Source organism: Muntiacus reevesi, chromosome 20, assembly GCF_963930625.1.
Source record: "Muntiacus reevesi chromosome 20, mMunRee1.1, whole genome shotgun sequence".
Lineage (NCBI taxonomy): Eukaryota > Metazoa > Chordata > Mammalia > Artiodactyla > Cervidae > Muntiacus > Muntiacus reevesi.
In genome coordinates, this window is record NC_089268.1 from 15,073,955 (window position 1) to 15,092,593 (window position 18,639).

Sequence of the window (18,639 nt, forward strand, 5' to 3'; positions counted from 1 at the left end):
AGGAATAATCCTGTTTTTGAGGGCCTCACCCTCATGACCAAATTACCTCCCAAAGGCTCCACCTGTTAATGCCATCTCACTGGGGATTAGCGTTTGACATGAGTTTGGCGGGGGCACAAACATTCAGTCTATAACAGATGTTTACACGTTAATTCTCTTTGTCAGAGCACTGCATGTACCAGCTGTGAAAGCTGGACAAAGACAACGATGATCACAGCTGTCATTTATAGACAATGGCTACACACAGGTCCTGGGAGGACGCTTGGCAAACATCACCCCACTTAATCCTCTCGATAGCCTCCTCATCCCCATTATATAGCTGAGAAAAGCTGAGGCTTAGGAAGGTTAAAGAGATACCCAGCTGGTAAGTGGCGGTATCTGGATTTAATCACAACGCGGTGAAGCTTCAGAACTTGAGCTTTATTTTTATTTTTGGCTGTGCTGGGCCTTCGTTGCTGTGTGTGGGCTTTCTCTAGCTGGGGCGAGCAAGGGCTCCTCTCTAGTTGTGGCACGCGGGCTTCTCATTGCAGTGGCTTCTCTTGCTATGGGGCACTCGGCTCTAGGGCTCGGTCAGTAGTCGTGGTTCCCGGCTACAGGCTCAGTAGTTGGGGCACGCAGGCTTAGTTGCCCCTCAGCACATGGGATCTTCCTGGACCAGGGACTGAACCAGTGTCTGCGTTTGGCAGGTGGATTTCCAACCACTTGCGCTTTATTAACCAGACTTGACTCTGGCATTCTGAGGACACACATGGAGACACACAGCTTGTTCCTGGCCGTGTGGATGACCCTGGGTGGCCCTGGTTGACCGGCTCTGTGCTCCCTGAGTCAGGAGTGAGAGCCAGCAGCTCTGCGGATGCAGCTTTGCATGTTTAATGGATGCGGCTCCTTGCCTTGGACCCCAGTTGGGAGGCAGTGGAAACCAGCAGCACCCCAAGGAGGTGAAGAGAGAAGCTGTCCAGGATGGCAGTGACGTGAGAGATCCTCCCCTTGCTTTATGACGTCCTGCCTAGACCACAGAGTCTGAGCAGAACGAGGCCTGCAGAGTCACCTGGCCAGAGCCCTCCTTTTCCCGATGGGGACTCGCGGGATGATTGGTGGTAGGGTTGGAGACAGGGGCTCTGGCTTTGCCCGATTAGCTGCTGTTCCAGCCGTGAGCATTGCTGCCTCCCCAGCTCCAGCCTTCTGCCTTCTCCCGTCTCAGCCAGCGGCAGGGTCTCTTACCCTGGGCCTGCCTATACTGGCTCGGGACTGCGGGTCCTACAAACAAGAAAGGAAACAGAGCCTGGGATTTTTTTTTTTTCCCACCCCCAGCATCTCAGAGACTGCATTGAGTCTGAGAGAGCGGGGCATCTGTGCTGTTTGGCCAGGGCTGCTGCAGGACCAGAGGTGGCCGCAAGGTGGCAGGCTCTGCCCGCCTTTCTTTGGAGAACATTGATGCCGGCTCCTAGAGCTCCTTCTGAACGGTGTCTGGGGTGCAGCCTCAATACGGAGGGAGAAAGGGCTTTCCAGCCTGCAGGTGCTGCAATGACACCAGGCCGAGGTCAGTTAGGAGGCTGTAGCAAGTCTTGAAAGATCCAGCCATTGGCACGAAAATGGCTTAGGAACTCAACAGTTTCCCAGATGAGATGCTGGAGCGTGCTCACAGGAGCCAGCAGCTGAGAGCTGGGAGTGGGCGGAAGAGGGCGGAGCTGGACCTGGCGGGGCAGAGGGCGTGACCACACCAGGGCAGAGGGGGCATCCAGCACCCTCTGTGGGGGCCCAGCCGCCCAGCCCAGTTGCCTCCAGCAGCTCATGCAGGAGGACGGTGCAGTATGGAGGCTGTAGCTCCAGGACGGGGGTGGGGGGCTGTGGGGTGGGGGAGATGGGGGTGTGGAGGGGAAGGACTCCTCCGGCCCGAGGCTGCAGGAGCGTCCCAGGATGCCACAGCCTCTGAACCCTCAGGGTCACACTGCAGTGACCTTTGTCCTCTCCCCTGACCCTCCAGCCTTTGACAATGAATTCATTTCTCATGCAGATGTGCCTTCTTGGAGAGACAGCACGCCAGCCATCAGAACCGATGGTCTCTTTCTTCATAAGGATTAATAAGTATTATTAATAATGATGAGGCCTCCCAAGTTGCCCATCAGAGTGCCGTGAATTTAGTGTGATTGGCCCACAGGCCCTGAACGTCCCTGGGGAAGGGATGAAGTCAGAGCCTGAGGAGCAGAGGACCAGCTCCTGGGCTGCAGAGGGTCTATGGGGAGCGGCCTCCCTGGGGCCCAGGGGAGAGCAGCAGCTGGACTCCCACTCTCCTGCTCCGGCTTCAACACTGAAAGCTGGGACACTCGTCTGTTCCTGGAAGGATAGTGACAGAGGGGCCTGGACACAGCTTATGGATGAGACAAGGGCATGCCAAAGGGGGATGCTGACTTGCCCGAGGGCCCGTGGCTCAGGAGAGCACCCTGGGTGAAAGTTTAAACTGAGGGGACTCCTTGCAGGTAACCCATGGTGAGCTGATGGGCACCTTCGAGATCCAAGGTTCTGAACCTCAAGGTTTAGGATCTATGGTAAGCACACCCAGGGATCACTCTAATTTGGGATGGGTGTGTGCATGCTCAGTCGCTCAGTAGTGTCTGACTCCTTGTGACCCCATGGACTGTAGCCTGCCAGGCTCCTCTGTCCATGGGATTCTCCAGGTAAGAATACTGGAGTGGGTGGCCATGCCCTCCTTCAGGGGGTCTTCCCCACCCAGGGGTCGAACCTCCGTCTCTTGCCTCTCCTGCACTGGCAAGTGGGTTCTTTACTCCTTGTGCGATCTGGGAAACCCTAAACTTGGGATACCCAAGGAATATCCTGGAAGGCCAAGGCCAGATGGGCCATTCTTCTTAGACAAGGCAGATGCCGGGGGAGGTTCCAACAGTGTTTCCCAAGGAGATCCTAGGAGGTCTGCCCAGTGGTCGGGTCTTAGACCCAACCCAGGGTGGACACTGTCTTAGAAGAGCTGGCAGTGGATGGACATGTGGACAAGCAATAGAGAGCTGCCTTGGTGGAGAGGGAGGAGCTGGGAGAGGCATTGGGAGGAAGATGAGAAAAGGGAGAAAAGGAATGTAGGATGGGGGAGGTTAGGGAAAGCGAGGAAGGGAGGAGAAGGGAGGGGAAGAAGGGAGTGAGGGAGTGAGCAGGAGGGAGGAGGCAGGGGGGAGTGGGAAGGAAAAAGTGCTGCTCAGCCTGGAGCCTGCAGTCGGGCTGAAACTGCAGCTCTTTCCCTTCTTTTTGTTTGTTGTTTCTGGCCACACCTCTTGTTAACCTCAGAGTTCAGAGCATCACAGCAGTGAATGATGTTGCCGTTTCTCCACATCCTCACCAGCATTTGGTGGTGTCAGTTTTGTACATTTTATTCTAGCCATTCTCATAGGTGTGCAGTGATATCTGGTTGTTGCTCTAATTGTAATTTGCAATGATCTATGATGCATCCTGTCATACACTTATTTGCCATCTGTATATCTTCTTTGGTGAGTGGCTGTTCAGATCTTTTGCTGACATTTATATATATATATATATATATATATATATATATATATATTTCAAACATTTTCTCCCAGTCTGTAGTGTCTTTCATAGAGCAGCATTTTTCATATTTATAAGGTCAAACTTCTAATTTTTTTTTTTTTTCCTGTTGTGGGATCTAAACTGCCTTTTAAAACACCAGGGTAGCCAAAGAGGACACACCTTGCCGGCTGTTAGCCTGGGGCTTAAGAACTCACGTTGGCCCATGTTTCCTAAAGCTGGAGTACAAGCCGAGGTGCTGGCCCTGAAGGCTAGATTAGAGGGTGTGAAGAGGTTCAGGGAAAATATCAGCCAGGTGGGGGACGGCTCACTGGTTGGCTGCTTTAAGAACAGGTTTAAATTTTTAAAAAATTTAAAAATTAAAAAAAATTTTTTGGCCACACCACTCAGCCTGTATTGAACCCATACCCCCTGAAGTATAGAAGCCTGGTGTCTTAGCCACTGAACCACCAGGGAAGTTCCAAGTGTAGGTTTAGATTTAGAGGGAAGTTGCAAAGCTACTACAGAGAGTTCCCATGTACCTCATGTCCCGTTTCCCTTATCATGTAATCTCACATACAAGTGAGGCACATTTGTTGCAGTGCTGATACCCTGCTATTAACTCTAGTCCTCTTGTTATTTGGATTTTCTGAATCTTTCTTATCCAGTCCCCATCCAGGACAGCACATTCCATTTGGCCATCACATCTCCTCGGGCTCCTCTTGTCTCTGACGGTTTTTCAGAATTTTCTTGCCTTTGATGCCATTGGGCAGGTATTTTGTTGAACGCCCCTCAGCTGGGACTCGTCTGACCTCTTCCTCCCGATTCAATGGGCATTATGGGTTTTTGAAAAGAAGACCAGGAGGCAAAGTGCCGTTCTCATCACAGCCTCACATGGAGGACACTGTCTGGCAATCTCATCCCTACCCCCTTTAAAAAGCTCTATTTCATATTCCAGTGTGAGAGCTTGGCTCCTGTTCAGACCCAGTCAAGGATCGGGTGCTGGCGGCGGAGGTCGAGGCCCCGTTCCCGCTGGCCTGGCCACGACGCTAGCCGGCCTGTCTGAGGGTTGGAGGCTGCACGAGGCAGGTGTCGTTGGCTCCACCAGCTGCTCTCCGCCCCCTCCTGAGCCTGGGCACGGGCACAGTCATTTCCCTGAGCTCCCTGGGTCCTAGCAGGCCAACTCCCCACTGCCTTCCACCAACATCCCCCCCCCCAGGTCACCCTTCCTTCTCTCCTCTGCCAATCGTTTCTTCCTACCCCACGGCAGGACCGCGCCCACGGTCTGGCTAAGTTGCTCTTCTTGTCACTGCGGCAGCAGGTCCCCTGGCTGTCAGAGCCAGAGGGACAGGGCTGGAGGTGGGGAGGTCCTCCCACAAGCCTTAGTGAGAGCCACTGGCTTGAGTATGTTCAACTAATTTAACAGTACAAGTCACCTGTTTTCCTGGATCACGCAGCCTACAGAGAGACATTTAGGGCATAGACTGGGTTGGGCGAGAGAGATTGAGTACCCCAACCTGTTGCAGGGTTCTCCCCTTACCTCTTGTTAGAGAGGGGCTGGGACCTTTCATGCTGGGCTTCTGACATCTGGGGAAAGGGCTTCATGTGATTCGATGCAGTCACTGCTGGGGAGTTTACCTGCTGGTCCAGGAGAAAGTTTCACAGTGTAAGCATGAATCTAACAACAGGGGAAACTCTCTTTGATGTATTTCTCAAGAGGAAAGAACTAGCTATAAAAGTTAGAATGTACAACATGTATGGGGAAAAAAAATAGATCTAGATATAGCCGTGGAACATGCTGATGGGCATGGAAACCTTCTCTCTGGAAGCAGGCTAAGGGGTGATGTTTGATTCATTCTGTGTGCTTTTCTCTGTTTTCTGATTCTCCAAATTGAGCCTGCATTACATTTTTTTAAAAATACAATATAAAAAAATTTATTTATTTATTTTTGGCTGTGCTGGGTCTTTGCTGCCAGGGCTTTTTCTCTGGCTGTGGGCCACAAGCTGCTCACTGCAGAGGCTTCTCTTGTGGAGCAAGGCTCTAGCTAGGGCACAAGGGCTTCAAGAGCTGCGGCTTCCGGGCTCTAGAGCACAGAGTCTGTATCACTTTTTGAGGTTAAGAAAAGGTAACGTACAGTGTGATCTGACAGCTCTCCAGAAGTCCTTTCGGCTTTGCCTTCCCTCGTCCCAAAGAGATGCTGGCAGAGTCAGGGGTGACGCGCTCAGCACGGTATGTGGGGGCAGCCAGGCCGGAGTCCTAGAGACCTACTGCGTCTCCACACAGGTCTCCGGGGCAGCGATTAAACCTCAGCTGACCCGAGTCTTAGCAGAACGCCCCCCGGATTCTCCCAGAACAGGAGGGCGTGGGAGGCTGGTGAGCAGCTGCTGCCAGGCCACTTCCTCCGTGCCTCGCCATCTCCCTCGGAGACTGTCAAGGGGCAGCTTCTCATCAGCTCCCGCCTTCCGATGAGGCTTATGGCTTTCTGCCCGTCTCACTCAGGCTTCCTGCTCAGGCTATGAAATGGTGTCGTGGCTGCATGGAGCTGACCGCCCAGCTACACGTGACCCATCGCCCCTGCTGTGGTCTCCTGGTCCCTTCTGCTTCCAGGACATCCTTCAGGGTGGAAGGCCCACACAGTGACACCTTGGCTACACTGGCTTTCACTGTGCATGTGAGCAATAAATGGTCTGATGCCTCCAGCCTCGACGGGACTCTTCCTGGGTCACACGGGATGACTTACGCAACTGTCCCGCAGCCAGATGGTCGTGGGCAGCAGCAGGGGCTAACGGCCTCACCCACTGATGACCTCACGAGGGAGGCTTCCTAACTGGAGGACAGACAGAACCCAAGGGGTGCTGTGAGTGTGACCGGGAGCCAGGGACATCTTTACCCTTCCTAACTTCTACCTGAAATTTAACATTTCTTTCAGTGATTACATGTAGACAACAAACCACAGTAGTATGGGTGGCCCCAGTGACTCCATAACCAGTAGAGATTACAGTTATTTTCAGATCATGTTACAGTGGGTAATCTGTACAGCAGAAATCTTGAAATATTTGTGTTCATCTCTACTTCGAAATTTTGGTAAGTATCGAGCACTCCCCCAGATCTTATTAATTCGTGCATTTGTAAAACAGTATACATATTATTATACCATAACTTTGCTGCTAAAATATTATGATAACTGTACGTCTGTCTAATTGGTTTTATTTGTCATTGTGTGTATTTAATTTTATCCAAATAGGCTTCTCCATTGTCTGGTCACAGGTGGCAGTAACGTACGGGTTACGACTTTGGGTCTTTGGGAAAATATCTTCCATGCCTCTTAGCTTCCTCATCCTTAAAATGAAGTGAGCAGCCTGTGAGATGACCTTGAAGGGTTCTGCCAGTTCCACGAGTGGTAGGATTATGTGTATGTTATCTCCTTTCTTGCACACAACTGAAGGGAGGTCACATAAGGGTGGCTGGAACTTGGGGTTTGTAACTAACATTTCTTAACAGGTTATTTTAGCCTTTATGATATTGTAGAGTACTTCTAGGAATTTGTCTAGGAAATGTGCAAAAACATTTCTTCAGATACGTTTCCAGGGAACCAGTCTCCAAACAACCTAAACATTAAACAATAGGAGATTAAATATATTAAAACAGATCCATATGCTTCAACAGTGAGGGCCTTGGACTGATGTCATGGAATAATAACATGGAAGAGGTGGCAGGCTGGACAACTAGGTAAAAACAAAGGCATTTGTAATACTTAAAAGACTAATTGGACACTTCCCTGGTGGTCCAGTGGTTAAGAATCCGCCTTGCAGTGCCGGGGACACGGGTTCGATCCCTGGCCGGGGAACTAAGACCCCCATATGCCGGGGGGAAACGAAGCCCACGCCCTACAGCTACTGAATCTGTGCAGTGCAACTAGAGAGTCTGTGTGCAGCAACCAAGATCCTTCGGGTCGCAACTAGGACCCGGTGCAGCCAAATAAATACATTCATATTTAAAAAGAAGGAATATTTCTTTCTTAAAAAAAGACTAATATGATTCTACTTTTATGAAAGCATGTGGATGTACATGCATGAAAATATAAAATAATATAATCCAACATGTTATATCAATTATCCTTAAGTGGTGGGATTATGGTAATTTTATCTTGTGTATCTATTTATAACATATATAAAAATACATATGTATAACTGTAATAAAGAACAATCAAGTGTTGTCACTCCATCACAGGAAGTAACGGTGGCAAATCCCTCGACTTGGGAGCTGTGAACCCCCACCCCACCTTTCCATGGGTCAGGCATTAGCAAGGGTTGAACAGTGAGCCCCGGACCACTCACGTTCCTTGTTACTATTGAGCACTCACTTCAGGAGGCAGGGACTGAGAGTGCGTTCCGTGTGGGTCGAGGCCCCCCATTCTTTTCCCTCTGCATCGTCCCCCGCCCCCAGGGGAGGGCTGCATGTCCGGCCCCTCCCTGGCTGCCTGCCAGTCCCCAGGCCGCAAGAGGAGGGCGGACTCCGGGGCAGCGAGGGGCACAGTGGCCAGTACCTGCAGGCTGGTTGCCTCCGCGGCCCACCAGGCTTCAAACTCTTTCTGCAGCTTCACCTTGGCTTTGTCCATGAGCAGCTGCAAATGTTCTATCTCTACCTTCAGGGCCTTCAGGCGCGCAAACATCGTTTTGTATCTGCAGTGGAATCAGAGAAGGGGGGGAGGGAGGGTTCGAGAGACCAGGGTGAGCCTCAGAAGCCCGGCAGAACGGCCGTGGTGCCCGAGGTCAGAGCACTGCGCTGGTGTGTGAGCCCAGAGCCGGGCATTGCTGTCCAGCAGGCCGTGGGCTCCCCTAGAAGGCTGGCTATGGGGCAGGCGTTGCTCTAGCCACCTGCTGTCTACAGACTCATTCAGTCCTCTTCACCACCCTAGGAGGAAGGTGCGATTATAACCATCTCCCCTTCACGGGTCTGGAACCTGAAACATGCAGAGGTTAAGGAACGCGGTCCTTAGCACAGAGCTAACAAACACAGGAGGCAGGGTTTGAACCCAGGCCATCCGGGGATGAGGGCAGGGAGGCAGGGTTCACTTGGGGCACATGCCTAGCCAGCTCAGGGGTGGGTGGCTTGGGTGACATTGCCACCTGCGAGCAAGGAAAGTTTCTTGTTTGGTTTCCCACAAGCAAATCTCTCCAGGGAAGAGGAGATAGCCAACTTCTCTGCTGAATGCCTAAATGAAGAAACGAACCGAGATGCTTGTATTAATAATGACCACAGGACTGTTTACACTTGAGGCTCCTCGCTCTGCAGGTTAAATCATTCTGGGGCCCTCAGTGGCTGCAGGAGGATCTGATGTTCTCGGTACCCCTGCAGGTAACGGGCTTCAGAAGAGCGAGGCGGAGGCCCTCTGTGGTCATACTCCCGGGCTCCCCTAGAGGGCAGCAGCAGACAAGACTTGCTGCTTCTGGGGCTGCAACCCGGGCCCCAGGCTGCAGAGGCTGCAGATGGCGACCAGCTCTCCCTGCCCGAGTCAGGGATCCTGGCTCTGGAGCCTGGCTGCACCTTCTATTCCCCACTACAGCCTCATCCTTCCTCGGCTGGTTTCCTGCACCTCACGACCACATGCTTAACGTTGGCGCCTCCTCCAGCTGGTTTAGGACCCACTTCTCAGAGGAGCTGCAGGCCTGGGTTGGCGGGGTGGGGGTTGGCGCCCCCCCCCCCCCCCCCCCCCCCCGCCCTGCCCCAAAGCTCCAGGTGGTCCCGAGGACCCTCTAGGGGCAGGGGTGGTGGTGGTGGTTGGGGGGCAGGGATCAGGGTGTGTGCGGTGAAAGGAAAGGGTACCTTCTCTTCTCTTCCTCCAGCTGTGATCGCAGCTTCTCTTCCAGCTGGTCTGGCATTGAGGGCACGGGGATGTTTTCTGAGATACCTGGAGAAGGGAGATGCTGAGAGCTCACTCCAGGGAGGATGAAAGGGAAAGTGTGATGTTTAGAGCAGATGTCAGAGTCATCGAGCCTCCCAAGCTGAGAGGAGACCCAGCGAGTCCCTGTAGGGTCTCTGGACGGGAGCTTGCTTCACCCGTCTCCTCTGGGTGGCAGCCACTGCTTGGCCGAAAGGCCATGAGGAGGCTTCCGTGATTATGCTTTGGATGTAAACCCACAGTCTTCCTTATTCCTTATGTCACTATCAGTCCTTTCCCTGTAGGGTTCCCTCATTCCTTCTTGAGTCAACAGCGAAGATGCAAAAGAGCATTCCCCCTTCTTTTGATACAGAGCCCATCATAAACCAAGAAGGCATCACTAAAATGGCCCACATCTTACCTTACACCACCTAAGGTGCCGAATTCTCCAGCCTCAAGCCACGTGCCCCGCTTTTGCCTTCCCCCCAAAGCGCTGTTTCTAAGCCTGACTAACCCAACGTGCACCTGGGGCTGAGACCCGCGCTCAGATGCCCTGTCCTGGGGCAGCATGACAGGACCCTCGCAAGCCCTAGGTGAGGGCTGCGGCCCCGACATGCCAGCCGCTGCAGCTGGTTACCAGGTTGCCGGCTCCGGGTGCTACTGGGCTTGTCTGGAGCCCATAGCCCGGTGGTTGGGGTCTGTCTATCCTCCCAGGAGGCTTTCGGCGGTTGCATGGCATGTCTTACTCGGAAGGCATCTTAGAAGTCATGCAGCCCCACTTTCTGCTCCTTGGAGGGGAGACTCTACCACGGGTCGGGCACTTAATGGACATGATCAGGCAATTGTTTCCATTTTACAGATAAGGGCATGGAGATTCAAAGAGGTCAACCTGCCCAAGGCCACGTAGCTAACTAGAGGAGCTTGGATCTAAATCCAGGTTTGTTTAGTCGCAAGGGCTCTGGAATCAGAAATTGCTTTGATGATGTTTTTGAGGATGGTCAAGCGTTTTCTGCCGCGGTATTGCCAGGTGCTGGGCTCACTGCTTTGCATGAGAGCATGTCATTGAGGGCAGCTCTGTTTCCTCTTTTTTTTTTTTTTTTCTGTTTCCTCTTAGTTGGAGCCAAGACCTGCCCCACTAACTTCTTTTCACCTCTACTTTGGACCTTTGGAGCAGCACAGTATGTCCTCCTTCTTAATCTGACGATTCTTTAAATACTTTAACAACCACCACCACAACAAACTGTCACATCTGTCTGGAGCTTTATTCTCAGACTGACTCCACATAATTCCCTCATCTTAGGCTCAGTGACATGGTGACCTTCTAACTGATCATAAGTATGGCATCTGCATCTCGACATCATATTCCAGACAGGCCCAGGAGGGGCAGGGTGGAGGACAGTTCTCCTAGCTTTGAAAAATCCATGTTCAATATTTCTATGGGAGGTGAATTACTAGCAATGATCATTATTGAGCATCTCCTATATTCCAGATCCTGCCAAGTCCTACGAAGCACTGGGCTAGGTGCTCTATTCACCTTATTGCTAATTCTCAAAATAACCCAGCAGGAGAGGCATTACCAGCTCATTTAAGTTAAAGAGTCTGAGGCTCAGAGAGATCAGTAACTAAGTCCAAGTCACACAGCTAACAAGTGGTAGAGCTGGGCTGTGAACCCAGTTTCCCTGGTTCTAAAGAGCTAAATGCTTACACCAGGCAACATCCAGCACAGCTTTTGTATTTCAGCAGTGTGGACATTGTCATGGCTCTGTCAGTTTGTCACTGTCCTCTATTAGTCTTGTAGTCAGTTGACATATGTTCCTATTTTTATGAGTGGTTGTCAAAATGCATTGTATTTCACAGTGACTGTCCTTTGGATCCCAGATGCAACACTTCCCATTTGTCGGAGGTTTAGCCTGCTGAGGGGTCCTCATTTTGGCATGCCACTATTCTTTCCCTTTTGGTTGCTTTTTATGTTGCTATCTAACTCACTGACAAATATGCTAAGCGGATTGGGATTCTGTTCTTAATCTGCCGGGCACCTGTTTCTCTCTCCCTTGTGTCAAGGGTCACCTGTCACTTGTAAACTGGCTGAGCACGCGTCTCACTCCATAGACACCATAGACCTCTCAGAGGAAGTCTGTGCTGGCCCCCAAGCCGGTGCATCTTAGTGGCCCTAATGATCCAGGCTGCCCGTCCTAGTGGCCTGTGGCTTCCCCAGACGCAGGCAGCGCAAGTCCCCGAGGGCAGGGACTGGTCCCTCTGCTCTTTGTCCAGACTCCAGGGCACCCTCGGTGCCCACAGCGTTCATGGGCCCTTGTCCTCTCTGGGAAAAGTCAGGAAGTACCTCAACGCCATGCTGATAACTATGGGACTCGAAATGTGAATATTTCCTTTCCTAACAGTATCTGCAATGGGTGCATGTATCTCTGAGTCTGTTAAAAAAAGAAAAAAAAAAGCTGTGACTCTTCTTCCTTTTAACACTTTTTGACCCAGACGAAGGGACTCCCTGAGAGACGGTGATGACCCTGCTCTGGGGGAAGTGAAAGTGTGAAAGTGAAAGTCACTAGGTTGCGTCCGACTCTTTGTGACCCCATGGACTATACAGTCCGTGGAATTCTCCAGGCCAGAATATTGGAGTGGGCAGTCTCTCCCTTCTCCAGGGGGATCTTCCCAACCCAGGGGTTGAAGCCAGGTCTCCTGCATTGCAGGTGGATTCTTTCACCCGCTGAGCCACCTGAGGCCAGATCGTGCTGGACCTCAAGGGCCTGGTGGGGACGTTGGCTTTGTGAGAGCTGAGAGGCTGGGGGCTGCTGAGGAGAGGGAATGGCGTGATCTGTTTCTTTGATGGCCAAGCCAAGTAGTTGATTTGCCGGTTAAGACAAAGCTGCTGCAAACAGAATAGTTAATGTGAGGTGGCGCCAGGGTAGTGAAAGGATCTGGGAAAGAAAGCTGGGACTCCGGGACTCAGGCAGCCAGAATGAGGGCACAGCGTACCCCCAAGACACAAGCCATCTGCGTTGCCATGGGAACCAAAGGGGCCTCTCGGCCAAAGTGATGTTTGCCGAGTGAAATGCATTGTAACCCCACCAGGAGACAGCCCCTGGCTACTTCTGCTGCTTCCTGAGGCTTGGCTTATCAGCCGTCTCTCAAGAGAAAGAGGGGCTGGGAGCTCAGTGGGAACCAGACAAAGTGGCTGAGCAGGAAGAGAGGCAGGGGGAGCAAGTAAAGGGCAGTTGGGCTTCGTGGGTCTCCGTGCCCACTGGGCCTGAGGCCAGCAACAGGGCCTCGGGTCGCCTGACAGTCACCTCCTTTCAAGCCTGACAGTCACCTCCTTTCAAGCACAGGAGGTCACAGCCCTGAGGGGCCCAGGAGGTCACACTGTGGGCAGCCGGCTCCCAAACAACACACAAGCGAAGGAGGGCTTAATTCTAGCGGCTGTGGGTCTGAGTGTCACACACAGAGGAAGCCCCTGAGCAGTCAAAGGATAACCGGCACTTCAAGCAGGGCCCGCACGTTCCCAGGGTGACCCTACTACCTCTGATGAGTCAGGTGTTGGGGAATCAGCAGCATAAAGAAAAGAGGGGGGCTGGTAGGGAAGGCCAGCCTCCTGTGGGTCTGCTTATACCTGGCGTGATTTGGGGGGCACTGGAAAGATCACCTCCCTGCACCCTACACCCCCCCCACCCCAAACTCTCCTATAGTCAGTCCATGTCTGAAATGTGTGAATCTCATTTCTTTTGTTCATGGGCTCTTTACAGGGGGTGAACCTGAGAATCACTTAACGAGCCTGTAAAAGCAAGAGACCACTGGGCCCTACCCTGACACATGGAGTTAGGATTTGATGGCAGATGCCCCCTGTGATTCAGTGCTCACCCCTTGTTAAGAAACTGCTCAAGGGACGTCACCGGCAGGCCAGCGGTTAAGATTTAGCCTTCCAATGCAGGGGGTGTGGGTTCAATCCCTAGTCAGGGAGCTAAGAACCCCACATGCCTTTTGGCCAAAAAACCAAAAGCATAAAGCAGAAACAGTACTGTAACAAATTCAATAAAGACTTTACAAATGGTCCACATCAAAAGAATCTTAAAAAAGAATCTTAAAAAAAAAAAAAAAAAACCGCTCAAGGCTCTACATCCAGTTTCAATGGAAGTACTTCATGTGGGAGTCACCGAGGGTGCCAGATCTGCAGGGGTTCACGTAAGACTCTCTACGGGAGCCTGAGTGGCACTTTACCCCCCGCCCGCCTTCCAGATCTTTGGAAACCACTGTGGGGTGAAGGGGCTCAGGGCTTTGCAGCAAGAAGCCACGGTCTCCGTGGGGCTGGAATCGCCTGCACTTGGCCCTCTCAGGTGGAGGATAAAATCTGAACATGTGACTCTCTGAGGCTCTTCTATAGCAGCTCCCATCACAGACAGGGAAACTGAGTTCTGACAGTGGAAGTGAGCTTCTCCAGGATCACACTGCAGGTAAAAAGAGCCAGTCAGGACCCTGCTCTGCCTGATTTCAAAGCTGGTGCTTCTTCCTCTGCAAGTGACCCGCAGATTGAAGGCTTGCCACAGGGTAGATCACTGAAGTCGCCCTTGGTACTGGCAGGTGATGCTCTTTTGCACGAATGCCTTTCTGATGTGGGGCTCGGGGGCTGAGAGAAACCCTCAGCCCCTCCCTCGTGTGCTGGCCTGTGTGGACTACCCTTTCCTAACCGAACCCACCGCCTGCGCCCTGATTCCACTTGGCATTTGCAGCTCACCCGCTGGGTATGAGGAACGGTCTCATCCACATTACCCACGGGAGCCTGATGCCTGAGGTCAGCCCCCAGAACACTCCGAGCCAGCCTGCTTGTCTCCTTAACTGTCTGCTAGGAGTCTCAAGGGAGGCAGGATTGACATTTCCAGCCAGGTACAACCGAAAGTCCCTTGGACTGCAAGGAGATCCAACGAGTCCATCCTAAAGGAAATCCTGAATATTCATTGGAAGGACTGACGTTGAAGCTGACACTCCAATACTTTGGCCACCTGATGTGAAGAACTGATTCATTTGAAAAGACCCTGATGCTGGGAAAGATTGAGGGCAGGAAGAGAAGGGGACGACAGAGGATAAGATGGTTGGATGGCATCACCGACTTCATGGACTTGAGTTTGAGTAAACTCCTGGAGCTGGTGATGAACAGGGAGGCCTGGCGTGCTGCAGTCCATGGGGTCACAAAGAGTCGGACATGACTAAATAACTGAACTAAACTGAACTGAACCCAAAGGGGCCCTGTGGGCTTCTGGGGAGGAAGGCCAGGGCCCTATGTGGAGGAGGCTGTAAATTATGTGACCCTCTCGTGGCAGATGAGACATCAGAGCCACGGGAGCATTCTGGTGGGCGGCCTCAGCTATCTGACTCAGGGTCCGCTTCCCAAACACCCACTCTGGGCCTCCTTGGGCTAGACTGTCTCATAGAACCCAGGTAGCCCTGCCCCATCCCCTTTCAGAAGTCAGCATGCCTGTTCTCCCGAAGATGGATGATGTCAGTAGGCTCAATGACCACGACGGTCAGCAGCTCAGAAGCAAAGACTCTGGCTTCTCCATCAGACCATTTCCTGTTTAATGGCTCAAGTGAATCGCCAACTGGAGTGATCACAGGCTGCCGGCCGCCCGGTGCTGCCATCCGTCTTGGTACTGATTTTGTGTAACGCCGTTGCTGCCCGCGGCTGGCTCAGACTCAAGGGTGTGATGAATACCCTGCAGACCCAGGGCTGCGGCGGATCGTTTCTCTGGCCCCCACTCACCGCCGTCATCTTCCCTGAAGGGAGAATGGGCGATTCCCGAGAGCACAGATGGCCATAGTGAAAGTGAAAGTGTCAGTCGCTCAGTCAGGTCTGACTCTTTGTGACCCCAGGGGCTGTGCCTGTCAGGCTCTTCTGTCCATGGGATTCTCCAGGCCAGAAAACTGGAGGGGTTGCCATTCCCTTCATATGGCCAACAGTACCGTCAAGATCCTTCCATACGCCTCTTTGAAGCATGGACTCTGCTCATAGAAGGCCGGCCACATCCCTTCCTGCCTGAGTCACCCCTTCTGTGTCCACTTTGGGCCTCTGTGCCACAAAAAGGCTGCCGAGATGGGGGCCTCTCTCTTTCCACATTGCTCCCCTCACTGCATTCCTGGAGGAGGATGCAGCCCGCACAGAGGGTCAGTGTGGACTGGCGAGCAGTACAAGGGGGACCCCGGAAGTGCTCCGTGTTCACAGGAAGGCATGTCTGGTTTCCTCTCTCACTTCCCGAACACGATCACCTCTGCTCAAACTGGAGCTCTCTCCTCCTCCTGTCTCTCCACAGCCCTTCCTGCTGGGACCCCAGCTGCACCTCCATTTTCTCCTCAGCATTCTCTGGTTGCACCACCCAGAGCCCGGCACAGTGACCCTCTTTCTGAGGGTCCTGGCATCCCCCACTCTGCCTGGGGCAGGTCTGTGCAGAGGCTGCTCCTTCCTGCATCCAGTCCACGGAGGCTGCCTCACTCTTCAGAAGTGCCCACAATTCTGAACTCAGGGTTTCTCTCAGGGCATGAGTCCCTTGGCAATTCTACCCACTGTCACTTTAGCCTCACTGACCAGTGGTGACCAAATGCCTCAATCTTGGTGCCTTTTCAGAGAGACATTAGCAGGAAGCTTGGGATCCCTAAAATCCATCACACTGGACCCAGCATCTCCTGCATTGGCAGGTGGATTCTTTACCACTGAGCCACCAGGGAAGCCCAACACCAGTATTTTCAAAGCACCACTTAGAGCTTCTTCTTGGTTATTTGGAACACACAGCACCCATCATTTGTATCTGAGCACAGACAACCCAGGTTTCCCAAACTCATCATCAGTTTCTTTGGGGGAAGTGGGAGGGCCTCACGCAGCTCCACTACACTGGCAATAGCGTAGGACCTACCAAACACTGAGAGCTTTCCTGGGCTGAGACTGGCCAAGCACCAGGGCAGGTGGAGTAGATGGCCATGACACATTTTAATCCAGCATATGAGGTTGAGGGGTTAGAATTCTGTCTTCTGTGTTTGACTGCTACCAATGGAATGTGTCCCCCTGCCCACCACCCCCCTCCCCAGCCCCTGGCTCCAAATTCACATGCCGAAATTGAAGCCCTAACTTGATGATATTTGCTGGTGGGGCCTTTGGGAGGTAATTCGGTCATGAGGGTGGGGCCCTCATGAATGAGATTAGTGCCTTTCTAAGAGGAGACCAGTGATCTAGCGTGATCTTTCCACCATGCGAGGACACAATGAGAAGACAGCAGTCTGTACCCAGGAGAGGGCCCTCATCAGAACCTGACTGTGATCTAGGCTTCCAGCCTCCACAACTGAGAGGGAGGAAGGTTACTGAAAGCAACAGAACTTTTTTTTTTTTTTTTTTTTCCAAACAAAGGCTTAGTGGTAAGAAGAGAAATAGAAGTTGTTTTGGTTGATCCAGGTGAAAACCGGGGGGTGCTGCCATTCATACCCTGGGTTCTCTCATCCTTGTGGGGTCCCACAGAGCCCATTCTGAAAACCACTGATCCAGGAGGGTCCCTGCAGTTGTCTCCATCAGGGGTTCCTCTCCATATCTTGGAATTCCTGTTCTGGATCATACTAGGTGCTCAGTCAAATCTGCTGAATCAATTGATGACGGTCTGGCTTTTTGTTTTCTCTCAGATTTGTTGTTCCCAGGCTCATAATTCCAAAAGAGTATTGCAAGACTCAGTCTTAAACAGCTTTCCACCGAGTGGCAGAAGGTGGCAATGGCAGTGGCCTGTGTGTGGAGCACAGCCGGGATGCCACGAGAGGTCACTGCGGGGATTCTGTTTGGGAGACAGAAGCTTCTCAGAGCACTCGGAGCTAGAACAGGGAGGAGCCGTCAGGGTCAGGGCCCCTCCCGGCCCTCCTGGAGGCCCTGCTGGGATTCAGCGCTCTCTCTGTTGGGTCTTCAGGTCAGGCTAGTGGGCCCTGCCCGGTGGTCATTCGAGGGCCCATGGGGCACTGCAGCCACCTGCTTCTGCAGAGTGAGTGGTCAGTGTGGGGCTCCCAGGCGGCCCCAGATCTCTCTGGGCAGCATCTGCAGCAGGTTTACTCAGAGGCGGCAGGAGCACCATCCTCCCCGGATGGGGCTGTAGGTGTGTGTACCCAGAGGAGGCGCCCGGTGCAGGGGCTGGGTGCAGGCTTGGGTGGGTGGGTGGGCGAGGGGGTCCCCAGGGTGGCGCAGACTATTTACTCCTCAGTCAAGTAGTGAATGCTGAGGAACACGTGCTCCTGCTTGGGGCTTTCTTTTCCTAAAAGGCCTCTCTGACCAGGACTTCCTTCCTTGCTCTAAAATGTCCAGTGGCTCAACTGCCTGTGAGGGAAATGCTCAGGTTCAAGGCTCTCAATGAATTGGCCCACCTCACCCTTTTAGCCTTCTATCTGGAAGATTTCAGATCAGCTCCCACAGAGTCATCCTCCCCCTGCCTCCTCCACACACAAAACAAACACATACCACACACATACACCCCCATGCATAAACACACATGCTACAAACACACATACACCCCATACACATATACACACACAGACTACATACATACATATCCCCACATACATAAACATAGATACCACACACATACACCCCCATGCATAAACACACACGCTACAAACACACATACACCCTCCATACACATATACATATATACCACACACATACACCCCCTATGCATAAACACACACGCTATAAACACACATACACCCCCATACACATATACACACAGACTACATACATACATATCCCCACATACATAAACATAGATACCACACACATACACCCCCATGCATAAACACACACACTACAAACATACACCCCCATACACATATATACACACAGACTACATAATACATATCCCCACATACATAAACATATATACCACACACATACACCCCCTATGCATAAACATACACGCTACAAACACACATACACCCCCATACACATATATACACACAGACTACATACATACATATTCCCACACGCATATACATATATATCACACACATACACCCCATACACATATATACACACAGACTACATACATACATATCCCCACATACATAAACATAGATACCACACACATACACCCCCATGCATAAACACACATGCTACAAACACACATACACCCCTATACACATATACACACAGAGACTACATACATACATATCCCCACATACATATACATATATACCACACACACCCCCTACATTC

The 18,639-nt window shown here is 52.1% G+C and overlaps 1 protein-coding gene across 1 annotated transcript in view; it reads right to left on the reverse strand.

The window, feature by feature from the left end:
* Window positions 1-18,639, reverse strand: part of KIF6 (kinesin family member 6) — a 396,116-nt gene that overhangs the window by 17,621 nt on the left and 359,856 nt on the right. The window contains exons 17-23 of the mRNA XM_065913300.1: window positions 9,353-9,437; window positions 8,073-8,208; window positions 5,066-5,163; window positions 4,786-4,855; window positions 4,510-4,656; window positions 1,746-1,845; window positions 1,644-1,662 (exon numbers count right to left, since the gene is read on the reverse strand). Of these exons, the coding sequence (XP_065769372.1) occupies window positions 1,644-1,662; window positions 1,746-1,845; window positions 4,510-4,656; window positions 4,786-4,855; window positions 5,066-5,163; window positions 8,073-8,208; window positions 9,353-9,437 (655 nt within the window). The remainder of the gene's footprint in view (window positions 1-1,643; window positions 1,663-1,745; window positions 1,846-4,509; window positions 4,657-4,785; window positions 4,856-5,065; window positions 5,164-8,072; window positions 8,209-9,352; window positions 9,438-18,639) is intronic.